Source organism: Ptychodera flava, chromosome 2 (genome assembly GCF_041260155.1).
Source record: "Ptychodera flava strain L36383 chromosome 2, AS_Pfla_20210202, whole genome shotgun sequence".
Lineage (NCBI taxonomy): Eukaryota > Metazoa > Hemichordata > Enteropneusta > Ptychoderidae > Ptychodera > Ptychodera flava.
The window spans coordinates 30,453,483-30,469,992 of NC_091929.1; the positions used below are offsets into that span (position 1 = coordinate 30,453,483).

Here is a 16,510-nt window from a genome sequence, read left to right on the forward strand (position 1 = left end):
CAGTAAGCAAGGATTTCACAAAGGACAAACAAACAAACACACAAAACAAATGAATAAAGAGAGAAAGAAAGTATAAGAAAGAAACACAACATAAAGAAACGGATAAATACATAAATAAATACCAGAGAAATGTTAAAATTGAATAAGAATTGAAATAATTGACTGTACAACACTGAACAACGTAAGCCAGGTATTGTTCTTGAGAGAGCCATTATCCCGCAGAAACGACCGTCTGAGCATGCGTAACGAGTCGAACATTTATGCCTGGCAGAAAGGCCCCTTCCCCATTTTGACGACTTCTACAGAGCGGAGCACAGGCCAGTGACCTATATGACGATAACGTCATTATTCTGTAGTCATAGGTATGTCAAACCTCCCACTAAATGTAATTCTAATGTTTATGATTTCGCGAGAATGTTGGCAATTTGCTCGTGATAGTTTGATGTTTAACAGTTTCACTTTTATATGAACGCTATACGCTAAAGTCTGTATGTAGTATGCAGTGTTTTCATTAGGAAGTGGCAGCCGGCAAAATTAGACGGTAATGACATTTCCGTCCTTGTAATTTAGGAGAAAAATTATTACATAGCACAGACATCGATAACGACTTCGTAAAACCCCCAAAGCACTTTTTGATGTAAGGTACAGAGTCGTCCAAGTTAAGCAAATATCTATTTTAAAACTTCTTTCTTTTTAATTTCCTGGAAACGACGAAGTTTCTGGTGACCTGAACAATCACCTTTTATCGAGAGCGACAATCAACAGTACAAGCTATTATTTCACTGTGTTGATCTTTTCAATGGGTTTGTGAAGGTTGGCTGCACCTTGGGGACAGATATTTTGGACTCTCAAATTTTACAATTCTTTTCTGATCTAACATTTGTGGCAGCTCATTTTAAAGCTCCTGGGGTAAGAAACATTTTCACGATCGCAGTTTTTCTAAAATCAGATTTTTCCCTCGTACAGTTAATATACGAACGGTGGCAATTTTGAATTTAAAATATCTGTAAATGTTAGGCAATTTGTTTCTCTTGTACCAAACATTTCACGGTGACCCCTGGTTTTCATTCGTGATTTAGTGAGGGAATGTTTGAAAGTTTCATTTAGGAAAGTTTTGGCAAAAGTTTAAGTCCACTTGCGAGGCGAACACTACCTTCATAGGCTCTGTCATTAAGTTCTGTTATAAGTCATCCTTTCTACCATTACCCTTTGCGTCCTGAACCCAATAGTCTCAGATAATTCGAACAAGTATCGTCAGCGTCAATGAAGCTCAGTCACTTAAGGACAATTGTTTTTATTATGTATTCTATTCCTTGAAAGGGTAACCGTTCAACTCCTGGCACCAGCATAAACAGCATTTTGTGCCCCGTAAATTGACAATATCTACGTTAAAAATAACACGACAGTTTTGTACACAATTTCTGTAACCTCAGCGACTTACATAATGCAAAAGTGACAATCAACTGTCTATATCTGAAACACCAAACTTCAAACTTATCGCGAGCGAAAATCTCTTTCATTTTGATTTCTTGGAATGATCACTACGCGGTGTGGCGCATTCAGCATTCGGTCTTTCTTATTGTTCGTTCCTTGCCTTAACTATATATCGGCGGTTGTTCTTGTAAGCTAAACAGACTAATAACGAAAAAGGGTGCCTCATCTCATCAATTTGTCAGAGATTTCGGATTAGGAGTTAACCAATATTTTTTGCTTTATGTAGAATGCATCTCGCGCGCAAATCTTCTGACTCCCAAACATTTACAATATCTTTTGATCTACCACTTGTGGGGGCTCATTTTGAAGCTCATGGCGTAAAGAATGCTTTCACCAGCATATTTTTATGAAAAATCGAAACCTTTATTTTTTATCATTAATGATGGTCATTTTGAATTTCGAATGTCTTTAGATATTGGATAATTTGTTTCATTTTACCAAATTTTGAACGGTGATTCCTGATTTGTTGTTTTCCTTGCGGGAAGTATGAGCAAACGTTTGAGACTTTAAAGTTTTAGGCGCATATTACCTTAAGAAGAAAATGGAGAGGAGAGAATATTGGGTGATTCCAACGTAGTCTTCAAAAACACTGAAAACTACAGTCATTTGTATTGAAGACCGGTCATGACATGCGACCTGCGAATTGCTAAACTGCGATCTGCAACTTTCAAAACTGAGCGACATGCGATCTACGTCTGTTAGATTATAACTACATGCAACGACATACGACCTGCGAGTGATAAAATGGAAACCTATCTTTAATAGGCCACCTGCATGGGGCAGGTAAAGGTATTACAGCTCTGCGTGGCAGTGCTTTGTGTTACTGACTAAACCAGGCCTCCCAACCACACCCCTCCTGACTGTCATGGACAAAACCGCTGGTTGCACCTCCGATTGGGAGCACGCGCTTTCTCCGCCGAAAACAGCCGATTTTTAATCCAAAATTGTCATCGATCTCCGTTTTCGAGCACGCTCAACTTGCCCCAAAGCACAAAGTGCTATTAAACTTACGCAAAGCCCACTTTCCTCTCTCTATGCTAGGGGACTACTATAATTACGAGTATATTACGTTCCTGCCACGGCTTTCCCATCGTTGTGTGAAGGAACACTATGAGTAGACGCTTTAGAGGTCAGTGGAGTATGGATTCAACAGAACCACATTCACAATTTCTCAATGACAAAATCAACCTTTTTGAACCCTTCCATTTTTTTCTGCGTCGTACCTCCATATAACAGCTTCCTATACATTCGAACGCCACTGTGCTTGCAAGTTGAATGCTCAGTTTTTCGGACTGAGATAATCAATTCACATTGCAACACGATGTAAGTTAGTGTACTGTGGCGTCACAGCGTAGCAGATTCTGGTATGCAAATAATTTGTTCTGAGCTTAGCTTCAAAGCAAAAATATTATCCGTCCCATAGGCCTAAACATGGAAATCGCAAAGTTTGACATGGAGGTCTATCAATGGCGATAGGAGTTCAGAGGAGTGCTGACAGAAGGGATTAGCATATTACTAACATTATTAGACACTTTCAAGCTTTCTTTGAAATTGTGTGCAATTCTAAGAATGTGTTACACTTAATAATAATAATAATAATGGGTTCCTATATAGCGCACATATCCACAAGTACATGTGATCAAGGCGCTTTACAATTATTATTACCCCTGGTCACTGGACCTAATATGATACCACTCAACTCCCTGAGGAGCAAACAACAGCTCACATGTGCAGCCAATAAGCGCAGCAGAGCTAAACGCACACATTACAACCACTGTCCTACCAGGTACCCATCACTCCTGGGTGGGGAGAAGCAATGAGGAACAAGTCATCGTTGATGACACAGTCCCCGCTTGTCCATTTTGTTATAATCTTTGGTGTCCAGGTAGCTGTGGTCTAGGTCGCTGTGGAATGACATTGATGCAACAGGTGCATCAGGCCTGTGACTTGCATAATAAAGTAATCTGAGGAACGTTCAATAAATGACTCATCTCTGCCAGTAATGACCACTGAAGGAACTTTTGATTACATCACACATAACGATGCCCTCACTGCCTCTAGTGTCATGACGGCACATACTATACACATGGTTTGGTGGAATTTTCGAAATGCTATAGGATAGGGTATGTTGTTTTAATCAGCCATCAGCCATTTCGAATCATATAATGAAACAAATTAATGTGCACAAGAATGCAGCCATAGTATTTTATCTTCCTATCACGTTTGAACAAAATCAGTCCATCGAGGGACAGTGACCTATGTTTATGTTTCAAAGACATAAAAAAATCACACCAAAATTGAAATCAAATGACTGTCTATTGACCATATGGATCATAGCACAAAATTAGTAGACATGCATATGTATGCCATAGTTCTTTATCTTTGTACCAAGTCTCAACAACATTGGTTAAGGAATATTTGCATATGATTAAGCCTCAAAAACATGAACAAATCCAAAAATGACCATTGGGCAGCGATATTGGAAAAAAATGACAATCTGGCAGCCATATTGGAACATGCCATAGTGCTTGATCTTTGTGCCAACTTTGGACAAAATGGGTGTAATGACCTTTGAATTACGATTCAAAGACATGCAAAATTCCAACAAAATGGCAGTTCTGCAGCCATATTGGATCCTATCACAAGGTTAATTGATACATGCATATGCATGCCATAGTACATGCTTTGCCTTTGTGCCAAGTTTGAACAAAATCGGTTCAAGGATGTTTGAGTTACGGTTCAAAGACATGAAAAAATCGCAAAAAATGGCCGCCTGTCAGCCATATCGGATCATTTCACAAAATAAATTGGTGTTCATATGAAGGGCATACTGTTTTGCTTTTGTGCCAAATTTGAACAGAATCGGTTCAAGGATGTCTGAGTTATGGTCCAAAGACGTGAAAAATCGCAACAAAATGGCCGCCTCACGCCCATATTGGATCTTATCGCAATATAATTTGATTTGCATATGTAGGCCATAGTGTTATGCCTTTGTGCCAAGTTTGAACAGAATGGGTTCGAGGATGTTTGAGTTATGGTTCAAAGACACGAAAAATCGCAAACAAAATGGCCGCCTCGCGGCCATATTGGATCGTATCACAAACTAATTTGACATGCACATGTAGGCCATAGTGTTATGCCTTTGTGCCAAGTTTGAACAGAATCTGTAGAAGGATGTCTGAGTTATGGTCCAAAGACATGAAAAATCGCAACAAAATGGCCGCCTTGCGCCCATATTGGATCATATTGCAAAATTATTTGACATGGATATGAAAGCCATAGTGTTATGCCTTTGTGCCAAGTTTGAACAGAATCTGCTCAAGGATGTCTGAGTTATGGTCCAAAGACATGAAAAATCGCAATAAAATGGCCGCCTCGCAGCCAAATTGGATCGTATCACAAAATAAATCGACGTGCATCTGTAGGTCATAGTGCTATGCCTTTGTGCTAAGTTTGAACGAAATTGGTTCAGCAGTGTCTGAGAAACTGTTGATGACGGACGGACGGACGGACGGACGGACGGATAGACGCACAGACGGGACCCAATCTATAAGTCCCCGCCGGACTTCGTCCGCGGGGACTAATAAAGTGCCTTGCTCAAGGACACAGCACCATGCCCATGCCGGGGCTCGAACTCGCCATCCTGTGATCGTGCGTCCACTGCTCTAGCCACTGGCTTAATCTCTGGTCGTTTAATTAAACCTCATGAACTTAATACATTTTCAAACTTGTCTTCTGAAAGAATTGTATTCCCTTCATTCTCTATGTTATCCCTGTTTATTTGTCTCACTTTGGCATTGAAATGCGGACGTTGATGGCTATTGCAGTGCATACCTTCAAGTGTTAATTCTCAACATAAACACAGCGGAGCTATATCGGCCGCTAGGTCGCTTGTTTGAACTTACCTGAAATTCTGTGTGAAATTTCTTGTTTTTTACCAAAAATATTGGCAGCGTGAAACAGGGGGTGCAATATGCAGTGTCAAGTATGACACAGAATGTGCAATGTGACACAGTGCAATGTGTATTGTGTAGCGTGTCACGGATGTAATGAACGGGACACAAGGTGAAATGTGTCGTGTGACAAAGAAGAAACTATGTGAAACGGAAGTTGCGATGTGCAGTGTGACACAGAAGGTGCAATGTGACACACGAGATGCAGTGTGGCACTGAGTGTGCAACGCAAAGTGCAATGTGTAGTGTGATGCAGACGGTGCAAGGTGACACAAAATGCAATGTGTGGTATTAAACAGAAGATGCAATATGCAAGAAGTTGTAATATGTAGAGTGCAATGTGACACAGAAGGTGCAATGTGACACAAGGTGCAATGTGTAGGGTGTAGTGTGACACTAGATACAATGTGTCACAGGGTGCAATTTGTAATGTGACACGCAAGCTGCGACGTGACATAAGGTGCAATGTGTAGTGCGCAGTGTGACACAGAAACTGGTGCAATGTCACACAAGGTGCAATGTGTCTGCATGTTTTCTTAGTATCATTGGGATCTAACTAAAAGAAAATCAATGAATCTAGAATCATTTGCGTATAAAAAATAGTATCGTATCAGTGAGTACTCATGATATTTTTTTATTTCTTCAGGGTAACATGGATTCCCTTATCGGACAGTGTTGGCGTTGTGGACGTGCAGGGACCGTGAAGTGTCCGCAGTGTGATTTTGGTCTGTACTGTTGTAGAAAATGTATGAAAGAAGACAAGTTTAGACATGAGGTCAGTATCATAGTAGTCTAAAATTGAGAAAAATAGTTGACTTTATGCCAAGATGTTTCTTAAAGATAGGGGACTCGATCCCAGGGATCAAGTTTATTCTGGTCCGTAAGAGGGTTGTGGAGGTACATAGCCTTTTGCATTCCATTGAAATTGTAATCCATTAAGTAAATTTCCAGGCAAGACAATCTGACGCCCGACACAGGCCTTTAAATTGTTAATCCTTCGCTGAACACCTGAAGGAGGCCATTGTTTGATGTGCGAAGGCTGAAGAAAAGCTTTATCTTAAGCTTCAATCCTTACCATGACGGTAAATTAGAAATACAATATGTATGTCCTGTTTGTAAGATTACACAAACATTAATTTAATGTATTTGAAATCTCTGCCCAGCATAAGCAAAAGTAGATTGGTCCTTAATGAATGATTGGTACTGAGATTGAGCAGAACACCTTCATGGCGAGTAGGAACGACCATAACAACTTTAGAGTTGATGGTTTGAATTGAGGCTGCTGCACAAAAAGAATGATAAAAGGCAGTTGCATTGCTTTTGAAATTATATACATGACAGAAAGTTCAAAAAGTGAGGAATTCTGGCAAAAAATGAGCTCTACAAACTCCACAAATGTGTCACACATTTTAAAACCAACCACTGCATACATCCTAAGTTTCGACCACCTCTCACACCATCTAATGTTCTATCCTTAGCCTTTCTTTGTGAAGTGGCGTAGTATAGCTATCACTACTCTATTGATTGATTGAAAGTCAAAACGATGCGTTGTGAAACTCGTGGGAAATGAGAGCATTTGTGAAAGATTTAGTCTGTCTTGAAAGATTGAAAAGACAGAGTGGTTAACGCGATATGCTGTGGTATCAACTTTTGGGTGTGTCATTGACTTGGTTCAAGTCACTGTCATTTGTGAACTTTTTAGTTGTGCGAACACAATGATTTGTTTTCTCACGAAACGCATGAGAGGGTCGAAAGTGATATGTGAGTGAACGTGGTACAGGCACAGACAAATAGAGAGACAGACTAGCAACGGGTATGTTCATGGTGTGAGGCGGTTACGTAAGCCCTCGATGTACGCCTCGTCTCAGGTAGCTCTCGCGTCTCATTTCCGAAGAGTGCCGAACATGCACCCTTCGGTAGTTTCCGGATTTCCGGATTTTCGTGTGTTTGAACCAAATTTGAAAGTCTTTTATCGATACTGTCTGGTTTTACTCAATGGTAAACGGTCAGTCATATCGTCTTTTTCAAGTTATACATGGAATGACGTGTTAATGAAACTGCTGGCGTGTTATGTTTTGATTGGCGTGAAGCAGTGTTTCTGCCTTGAGAGCTCACAAAGTAAGTATGGTTGCTACGCGACTGGCAGCACGATGCCATCTCGTCGTACGTTTCGCATGATCTCGAGCTAATATTATATAGGGCTCAGCCCTTGGTGTCGCGCCAGGGGTTAAGATTGGCAATGTTATTTGTATTGATTCATGATAAAATATAATTAATTGTTACTTCATATGACAACTATGCCCAGTTTCCCTCTGATGAAAGCAGTTCACGTACGTACACGACGTCAAACCCTGCAGCAGTGCAGGAATAGATTTTCTGTAATGTGTAATAATGTTGGACAAAAATTGGCAATTTTTACCATGATAACAGCCTATTGTGTTAAACAAGGGACGTATTATGCCATCGTTACCATTGCGATGGTAGCCGCACTGCCCACCTTCCACTTGCAAGCTGAAAACTAGAGCGTTCCGTCTAAAAACTGGCAATTTTTGAATCTAGTTATTGATACAGGGGGCGCTTTTCTAAAATTCAATCCCAGCATTCTATGCGTATGCCCCCCCCCCGTTCATATGCACGACAGTTTTCTCCCATTTTCTACTTTTTACGTGTGATATTAACGATATTTTGTAACAGCGACAAGGTGGATAATAACACTAACTGGCTAAAAAAAGATATATTTTATAAATGGCATGTTATAAAATAATAATTTGCACGTTTTGTATTTGTTTATTTACGAGTACTCAAAAAAACATGGCGGCGCCCATGAAGGTAGGGTACTTCCGGTTAGTCGCATAGTATATTATGAATAGGCGCATGCGTAGTCAGTAAGCCGCTGGCGCGACTATTATCAACCACAAACAAAGTCTTCAAAAAGTCTAACACCTTTGAAGCTCATTTTTAATATGAAAAGGCCATAGTCTACCGAGACGACCATGAAATAAAAGACATGTTGCTTTGCTAGTCTGTCATCTATTTGTCTGTGACAGAGGGGAGTTTCTCAAAGGGACTGGTCAGTTCTTCCGCCGGGGGGGGGGGTAAGGAGGATAATGTTTTGCAGACATCCATTGCAACTTTCGAATAGAGGGTGACCCCGAGAAAGAGCAAAAACTAAAGGTAAAATCTAATATATATATATATATATATATATATATATATATATATATATATATATTATATATCAAAAGGTGAAATGTAAATTATGCATATAGTTATATAGAAGTATTTTCAACATTCAGTCATACTGTTTTTGTCAAATTGTTGACATGTCAGTTGTAGTATAGGAATTTGGATAAGCTGCGAATGTATTTCATACTTTCTATGCATAAGATGTCCAGAACTGTTGTATGCTAATGGTGCCAATCAGCAATATCAAAGAGAGAACAACAGTACATCAAAAATTTCAGTGGGTTAATAGACTATTGCCAGCCGTCATGTCAAGTGTCTATAAACCCATGCTCCGCTAACTGAAAGTCTGGTTTTTCTCATTTGTGGGTAAAGCTTAGCATATTTAAGGGACAGGTGGCTGTATCTTTTGACAATTTTTCATGATTTTTTTTTCTGTATATTAAGAACATAAATGCCCAGACTCCAGTTTGTCAACAAAGCATATATATGTATAAAATAGACATTTATGTCTAATATTGCCAATACCTAAATTTTGGTCTGGTCTGAAAACTCAGTTTTGCCTATTTATATGCAGGCTATTTCAACAAGTGTAACACTGGGCATTGCAAGGTACCTTTAACCCTTTCACCATCATTTCACCAAATTGGAGTAAACAGATTCAGAGAGTACCGGATGACACTGTAGTTGATATTAAAGAACAAAAGTAAAAAAGAAGCTAAATTGTATTTGTCATAAATTATAGCTACAATTCCGTAAAGAAACACTAAATTTAACTTTGTGTTATGATTAAAAGTTTAGGCATAAAACTTTATAGTCAGTGACAATGAAAAATGTCAGTTCTCTGAAACCATACTTAAATAGTAGTCCTTGTACCAGTTTCCAAGGTATTGGATATGAATTTGGTTTTCTCTGTTACCTTTTAATGACAGGTTCAGAAATTTTATAAAGGAAACTATCCCTACCAGCCATTACTCTGTTAGTATTGCAAAGTGCAAACATGCATATACCAAAACAATGGACAGGAGCAAAGAAAAATGTTTTTTTTTTTGTTTGGTTCCAATTTTATCTTCTGATATGCTCTGGAGAGTTATTTTCATAGATTGCAGCCAAATCTGATATGCAGAGTGTCTGAGAGAACCTTTCCTTTTATGCCTGAAACCATAAAAGCACAGCTAATGATGACAAAAACTGTCGTTTGTTAACTGAACTATCATGTTACTCATAAACAACACATTTTATTTTAGAAAACCTGTCACAGGAAGAAATGAAAATAAAAATATCTTGTCATTTTTTCCTTCTAAAATATGTCACTGTATCAGTGTATTTTGAAATATGACTGCATGTTGCTTTTCATACTTTTCATACTGAGTGCTCATAGAAAAAACAGTAGGCAATACAATACAATACAATACTTTATTAATCTCCTTGGAGAATTTACAATGTCTGCTTTAAAACAATCAGGCAATAGACATAAAACAGTTAAGTGCGTACACACGCAAACATAAAAACGGGACGAAAATAAAGTTGCTTAAAGATCTGTTCCGCTTGATTTAAAATTGTCCTTTTGGTATAAAGAATACTCAAAACGCATTGTGTATGGAAAGGGCATTCTTAATCTACCACTTCTTTCAATACGATGACTATCAAAGTCCTTGTACAAAGGATGTGTCGCATCACTGAGGATGGCAGTTTGTCTGTCTGTATAAGTTTCATCAAAGGAGCATAATTTCCGCCCAACCCCTTTACTAACTTTTTAAATCACCTTTTCCAATCTAGTTTTCTCCTGGACAGAGATGTTACCATCCTAACAAACAGCTCCAAACACTAAAACACTTTGTACAGTAGACGAATAAAAAGTGTACAAAATATTAGGATTTACTTAAAAGACTGTAACTTATACAAGCAATACAGACGTGGCTGAGCTTTTTTAATGACATGGGAAGTATGTTCCTTCCAATTTAACTTATTGTCCAAATTTTGACCAAGATATTTATAAGTATAAGTACACACTCTGTCGACTGTTTTCCCCTCAATGCACACTGGTTGTGGCTCATCGTGCCTACGACTAAAATCAATTACAATCTCTTTAGTTTTATTAACATTTAGTTGTAGAAAATTTTGATAACTCCATTTCACAAAATTATCAAATTTACACCTGTAATAACTATCATCATTATCGGATATACAGCCAACTAAGCTTGTGTCATTAGGGAATTCGAAAAATGGGCACGAGTCATGACAATGTCTCGCGTCTTCTGTATAAAGAGATTTGATGCTGGTATGATGCTTTGCATAACGTACGTTGAATTTGAAAACATCAAGATATAACTGATATATATCCCTGATATAGTAAAGTTACGTACCCGAAGGGCGCTCTGAAAACTACAACTGAATGATACAATTTGTGGCAGGTACGATGCATTTTAAGCGAGAACGAGCTGGTGTCTTAATTCAAAAACACACTGGACCCCATCCGCATTTCAAAAAGATGGTGACCTCATCACCAAAGTCGAAACAAGGGTGACCCCAACGAATCCACTGCACCCATACTGAATAAACTGACCAGTCCCTAATCCGGAAAGAAATTTACTCACTACTGCGCAGACTCAAAGGTAACGAGTTCGATCGCTAGGAAAACAACACCTGGGCAGCCAAATTGCAAAAAGCAGTTTGTATGAAATAAAAGAGACATAAAAGTATCTTTTGCAAATGATTTTATTTTTTCAAAATGCAGCGACTTGAACCAAGGCTAGGTAAATCAGGGATCGCTGAGAATGTTTTTGAATTTTAAGTGGGCTACTGATTTCATACACTTTGTCTTGTCTATTTCAGATCGAGTGTAGATTTGCAATGAAAGTTCATGAATGCGGGCACTGTCGCAGGAAAACATCCACAACAAAACAATGTTCTGGTTGTTTAATGGAATGGTACTGTGATAAGGACTGCCAGATGAAAGACTGGATAAAACACAAGACCAAATGTTTAGATGTACAAGATGATATTGTCCAACTGTCCCAATATCCGGACGATAGAGCCCAGCTTTCACGGGTACACTCTGTCCCAAAATATGTCGGCGTCTATTACTGGGGTAACTCACCAGCATTTGATCTGTTAAAACTACAACAGAATGAATGGAGTGGTGGCAATTACTCTGACAAATTGTCTCTTCTTCTTGCTGGTGTTGGTGACCTCAGAAACGTCATCAAGACGGTAGCCTCGCTTCCGAAAGAGTTTAAAGGTCAAGTAGAATTCACCTTAAACGACTGTGATGCTCACATACTTGCTAAGAACGTATTGTTCTTGTACATGATGTTCACCACTGATGATGTCAACTACACGTCAGACACCTTGGTTCAATTATGGTATTCATTGTGCATCACTGAAGAGCACAATCATAGTTTGGCAAACACCCTCAAAGAATTGATTGAGATTGACGAAAAAAAGTTGGCCAAAAAGACATCAGATAAGTTAAATATTTCAGAAAATAATCTTAAAGAATTGAAGTCTGTATGGACCGCTTGGTTGACGTCGTTAGAAAAGGGTGGCCCTGAGTCCCATATCCTTAATCAATTCCAGGCCATGAAAAAGATCTGCCCGGGTACCGAATCCGGATGGTCCTATCATAAAGGTGGCGTTCCTGAGCGCCATCGTGAATCACTACAAGAATGGTGGGAAACTGGTGTAATGCTGTCGTCTACCGACAGACATGTAAACCAGGTGGTTTGTCAAAATGTTACACTGTTGATAAGAAATCCTTTCCATGACAAATCGTTAATGATGCAATTGTCAGACAGTTTACTGACAATGTCTTTGGCCCAGCTCTTCATCCAGGAACCATTGATATTTACCATTGCCTCGGACATATCCCCATTCTGTGGCTGGGATTACTTGGAGGCTAGTTCTCACTGTGATGCAAACTGCGTCTCACAAATGTACAGTACATACATATCTCATGTGATGAATAGTTTCACGTGTCATTTGAAGGCTGGTCATGTGTCTTTCCGAGTTCTTCTCGGTGGTTGCTTTCAGCTGGAAGACAAGTTCGAATTGAACAAGTATGATCGTATTACCACGTCTAACCTGGCTGATTATTACGGTTTACCAACTACCCTGGAGTTTTTCAAACCATTTCTTAACAGTTCAAACTCTAAAGCAGTAATCCTCACAGAACTGATGAATTGGCTTGACTTTCTGAAGACCACAGACCCAAATCCAATCCCTCAAATCTATTTTATTGGGTCTTTCCCATTGACATCTGCCATAGCCAAGGACACGGGCGTTCCAATCAGCGATTTTGGATTCTACGCCACGACGGCTGCGTACAATGAGTATTATGACATGGTGACACCATTGATCAAGTATCTCAGAGCAGTTTTCCTGATGCACCGTATCAGGAAGTCAGGCGAACGACCTCGACGGAAGGATATCCCAAAGTTCACTGACATCTTGGAGCATAATGGACTCAAGCTGCGTGATTTCAGGCTCGAGCTGAACCGAGTAATTCCACACAAATGGAAAATGAATAAACGACGGGTTACCCAGCTAAATGGTTATGAGAGAAATTTAGAGTGGACTTTCTCTAAGGTACAGCATGACGACGATGAGAACAGATGAATATCTTCGATGCAAGCTCCAAAAATCCTAGACTTAGACAAGTATTTGATCATGTGTTTGATTAGCGAAACCCATTTATTACCTACTTGTCCATTACTTTAGTGTACTGAACAGCCTCAGTGATTGAAATGGCGGCGTAAATTTTCCACATTACTCTAAGAATGTGTGTGAGAACATATGTACGTTGAAGACCTGTCTGAAGTCCTTTAACCTTCCGTCTGAGAATACAGGGCCAAACGTAGAATCTCGAACAACGTTGATAGACAACATTCTCGAAGATGGAGATGATTTTAATTTCTCATAATCATATTTGGTGACCGAACATCCTAAAAGTTTTAGGACTAAAAGAGGTAATTGTGATGGCATTGACCTCAAGCAACCAGGAATACTTTTGTATTCATCAGCTGACCGTGAAATTAGCATCATGCTTCTTCAAGAGATGTTCACCTTCACGTGTTGACACAGTTATAAATCATAGACAGTAGAGGGGGCGTGAACTATGCCTCAAAATACTACTGATAACAGAGGATTTACTTATAATTTTCGAAGCTCCTGTCGAGGGACGCGTCTATTTCATGTTTGACGATGGTATTTGTTGAACTGTGTTGTAGTGCATTATATAAGAAATTGGACTGGTCAAACAGTATGTTCTAATGTAAGAAGGATAGTCAACCACTCCTTAAGCTGTACCTTGTGTGGATTTTAAGTATCTTGTTTTGACTGTAAATCAAAATTTTTGTGTCTTGTTTCACTCCCAAAATAATGTCAAGGAGGAAGAAGAAAATGTACTTGCTTTATAGAAAAAATGCTAATATTATCAAAGACGATTGTTCCTTCAATTAATTATGTGAAATCACGTGGCTCGCTCTGTAATCAATCTTAAAATTCACAATAGTGAGTGCAGTTGATCCCATTAGCATTTCACAAGGGTATTTGCATCGTTATGCCGATTATCTTAGGAGATCATTTGCATAAATGTGCGTTTGAGGTCATGATTTGTGTTATATTCGTTGCTTTGGTACCTGAAAGGTACATTTTGTTATTGAAAATTATATGAACAAAAGAGTTTCATTAGATCAAAATTACTAATGTACATGCCATTAAATATGCAAATTAGTAATTAGCAGATGTGAAAATGCTAGATGACTTTCTTTAGTATTATATATCATAGTATACTTTCTTTAGTATTATATATCATAGTATCTTCAACGTACATGGCATGTTTCATCAAATTTGGTCGTCTATCCAGAGATATTTTCATAATTAGGAAATTTCGTTAATTGTACAAATAAGTTATCAGCTGATGTAAAAATGCTAAGTGAATTCCATTCAAATTATATTATTATAGTATTTCCAATGTACACAGCGAATTTCGTCAACTTTTCTTGAGTCAATCCTGATATACCCATAATGGGGAAAGCTCGTTAAACATGCAAAATAGTAAATCAGCTGATGCAAATTGACTTTTCATTACTGTTGCATTATAGTATTTTAATGTACTTAGAAATTAATTAATACTTAGTCATCAAATTTGGTCAAGGCTGTATGAAAATAATATATTCATTATTAGGAAAGTTCGTTTGATGTGCAAATTAGTAATTAGCTCATGTAAACAATGTGACATTCATAACATAGGTCAACATTGATCAAGTAAATCCATATATATACCCTCATAATTAATGTTCGTTAAATATGCAAATGAGTTTCGCCATGTCCTTAAAACCTTAACATGACATTGAAATTTGTCATACTCTAATTAGAAATTACCGCGGGTTGACATTTACTCAGACTTCAAGTTGAAAGATCCTGTCTTTGAATATATCCCGACCTATTTGTGTTTAATTAAAGCTGTATGCTAAGTCATCTGTACATATTGATATGAAGATTTGAAAACTACTTAAGATATGAACTTTCTAGGCAGAGGTAGAACAGAGTTTAGAGTAAAGTAAAGTATAGTAGGGCAGAGTTGAAGATTTAGCAGTTGTGTCTTGACCGTACCATTGCTGTTTAGTAATAACGATCTACAGTGGTGCTTACAACCGAAAACACTGTGTGTCGGCTCACATACAAGGAGAAAAAGCATTACAATCCCAGTCCGGTACCTCAACCCAGAGATCGTAAAGGAAGAGACGTTATACTTGCATCGAACACATAGTGGAGAAGCAGGTATCCAGGCGACCTCAATAAGAAGTACTGGCAAACCATAGCAAAAACGACCAGCATGGAAGGCTCAAATATGAATTTTTCCAGAAAGTGGGAAATTCTTTTCCTTCAATTGGGAGAGTATTAATATGAGAATTGACAACTCTTGCGAAATAAACACAAACTGCTATCTATGCGGATGCACAGATGCACATATACTGATATTATGAGGAAAAATGAACCGAAGATGTTCGAAAAATTTGCGATCGATAAAAAGTTAACTTTACAAAGTGTTAAGAACATTACAATATATGAATCTAGAAAATGTTGATTTGAAAGTTGGTTTTCTTCGACATTTTAAAGTTATGTTAATGGTCCCACAACGACATTGACAGTTCGTTTCAAGGATAAGTGGCTTGTTGCAGTTATTTATACCTGTATATTTTAGTGAGACGACTGCTTCAGAGTATAAATATATCCACAGAAAAGGATTCTCAGAACCAAAAAGGTGAAAAAAATCAATTTTTTTAGAAATGTGACTAAAATTTACTATATTTTATCCAAAAATAGGTCAACATAGCAATGTTGTCGTAAGTAGGGTCATATACATTGCTGTTTTTCTGTAATAAGCATCACTTTTGCATAGAATAGGATTTTCAAAGCTGAATATGTGAACAAGTGGAATTTTAATAAAAGTTACCATTTTAACATAAATTGGTCAAAATGACAAATCTGTCTCGATTTGGGTCAATTAGACTTTATTTTTCCCAATCATCACCGCTCTTTACACTGAACAAGCTTCTCAAACTTTCAACTAAAATTCTGATTGAGCCATCGATTTACTAGCACCTTACCGTTTCACTTGTTAAACAAATGATTGTATAACGGCGCCCTCTGTCGTCTGATAGATATGACATCGAGCGATAATATTCGCGGACAGTTTCTCCATTGGTATATGAGCAAGGAATGATTAAACTTCCAAGATGAAGCCAAGTACAACAGTGAAAATATACTCGACGCTACACACTTGAAAATGAGAGCCAGCAGAACACGCACAGTTTCCTGCAACTATTAAACACTCAGCCTTGGTAAATGCATTATAGTATAACTTTCTCAAGAGT

At 38.3% G+C, this 16,510-nt stretch overlaps 1 protein-coding gene across 1 annotated transcript; it reads left to right on the top strand.

The window, feature by feature from the left end:
• The first annotated feature begins 255 nt into the window (after positions 1-255).
• LOC139147854 (uncharacterized) lies at positions 256-14,171 on the top strand. Its single transcript, XM_070719069.1, has 3 exons — positions 256-362; positions 6,094-6,222; positions 11,466-14,171. The coding sequence occupies exons 2-3, from the start codon at positions 6,100-6,102 to the stop codon at positions 13,245-13,247; spliced, it is 1,905 nt and encodes a 634-aa protein (XP_070575170.1). The 5' UTR covers positions 256-362; positions 6,094-6,099; the 3' UTR covers positions 13,248-14,171.
• The last annotated feature ends 2,339 nt before the right edge of the window (positions 14,172-16,510 follow it).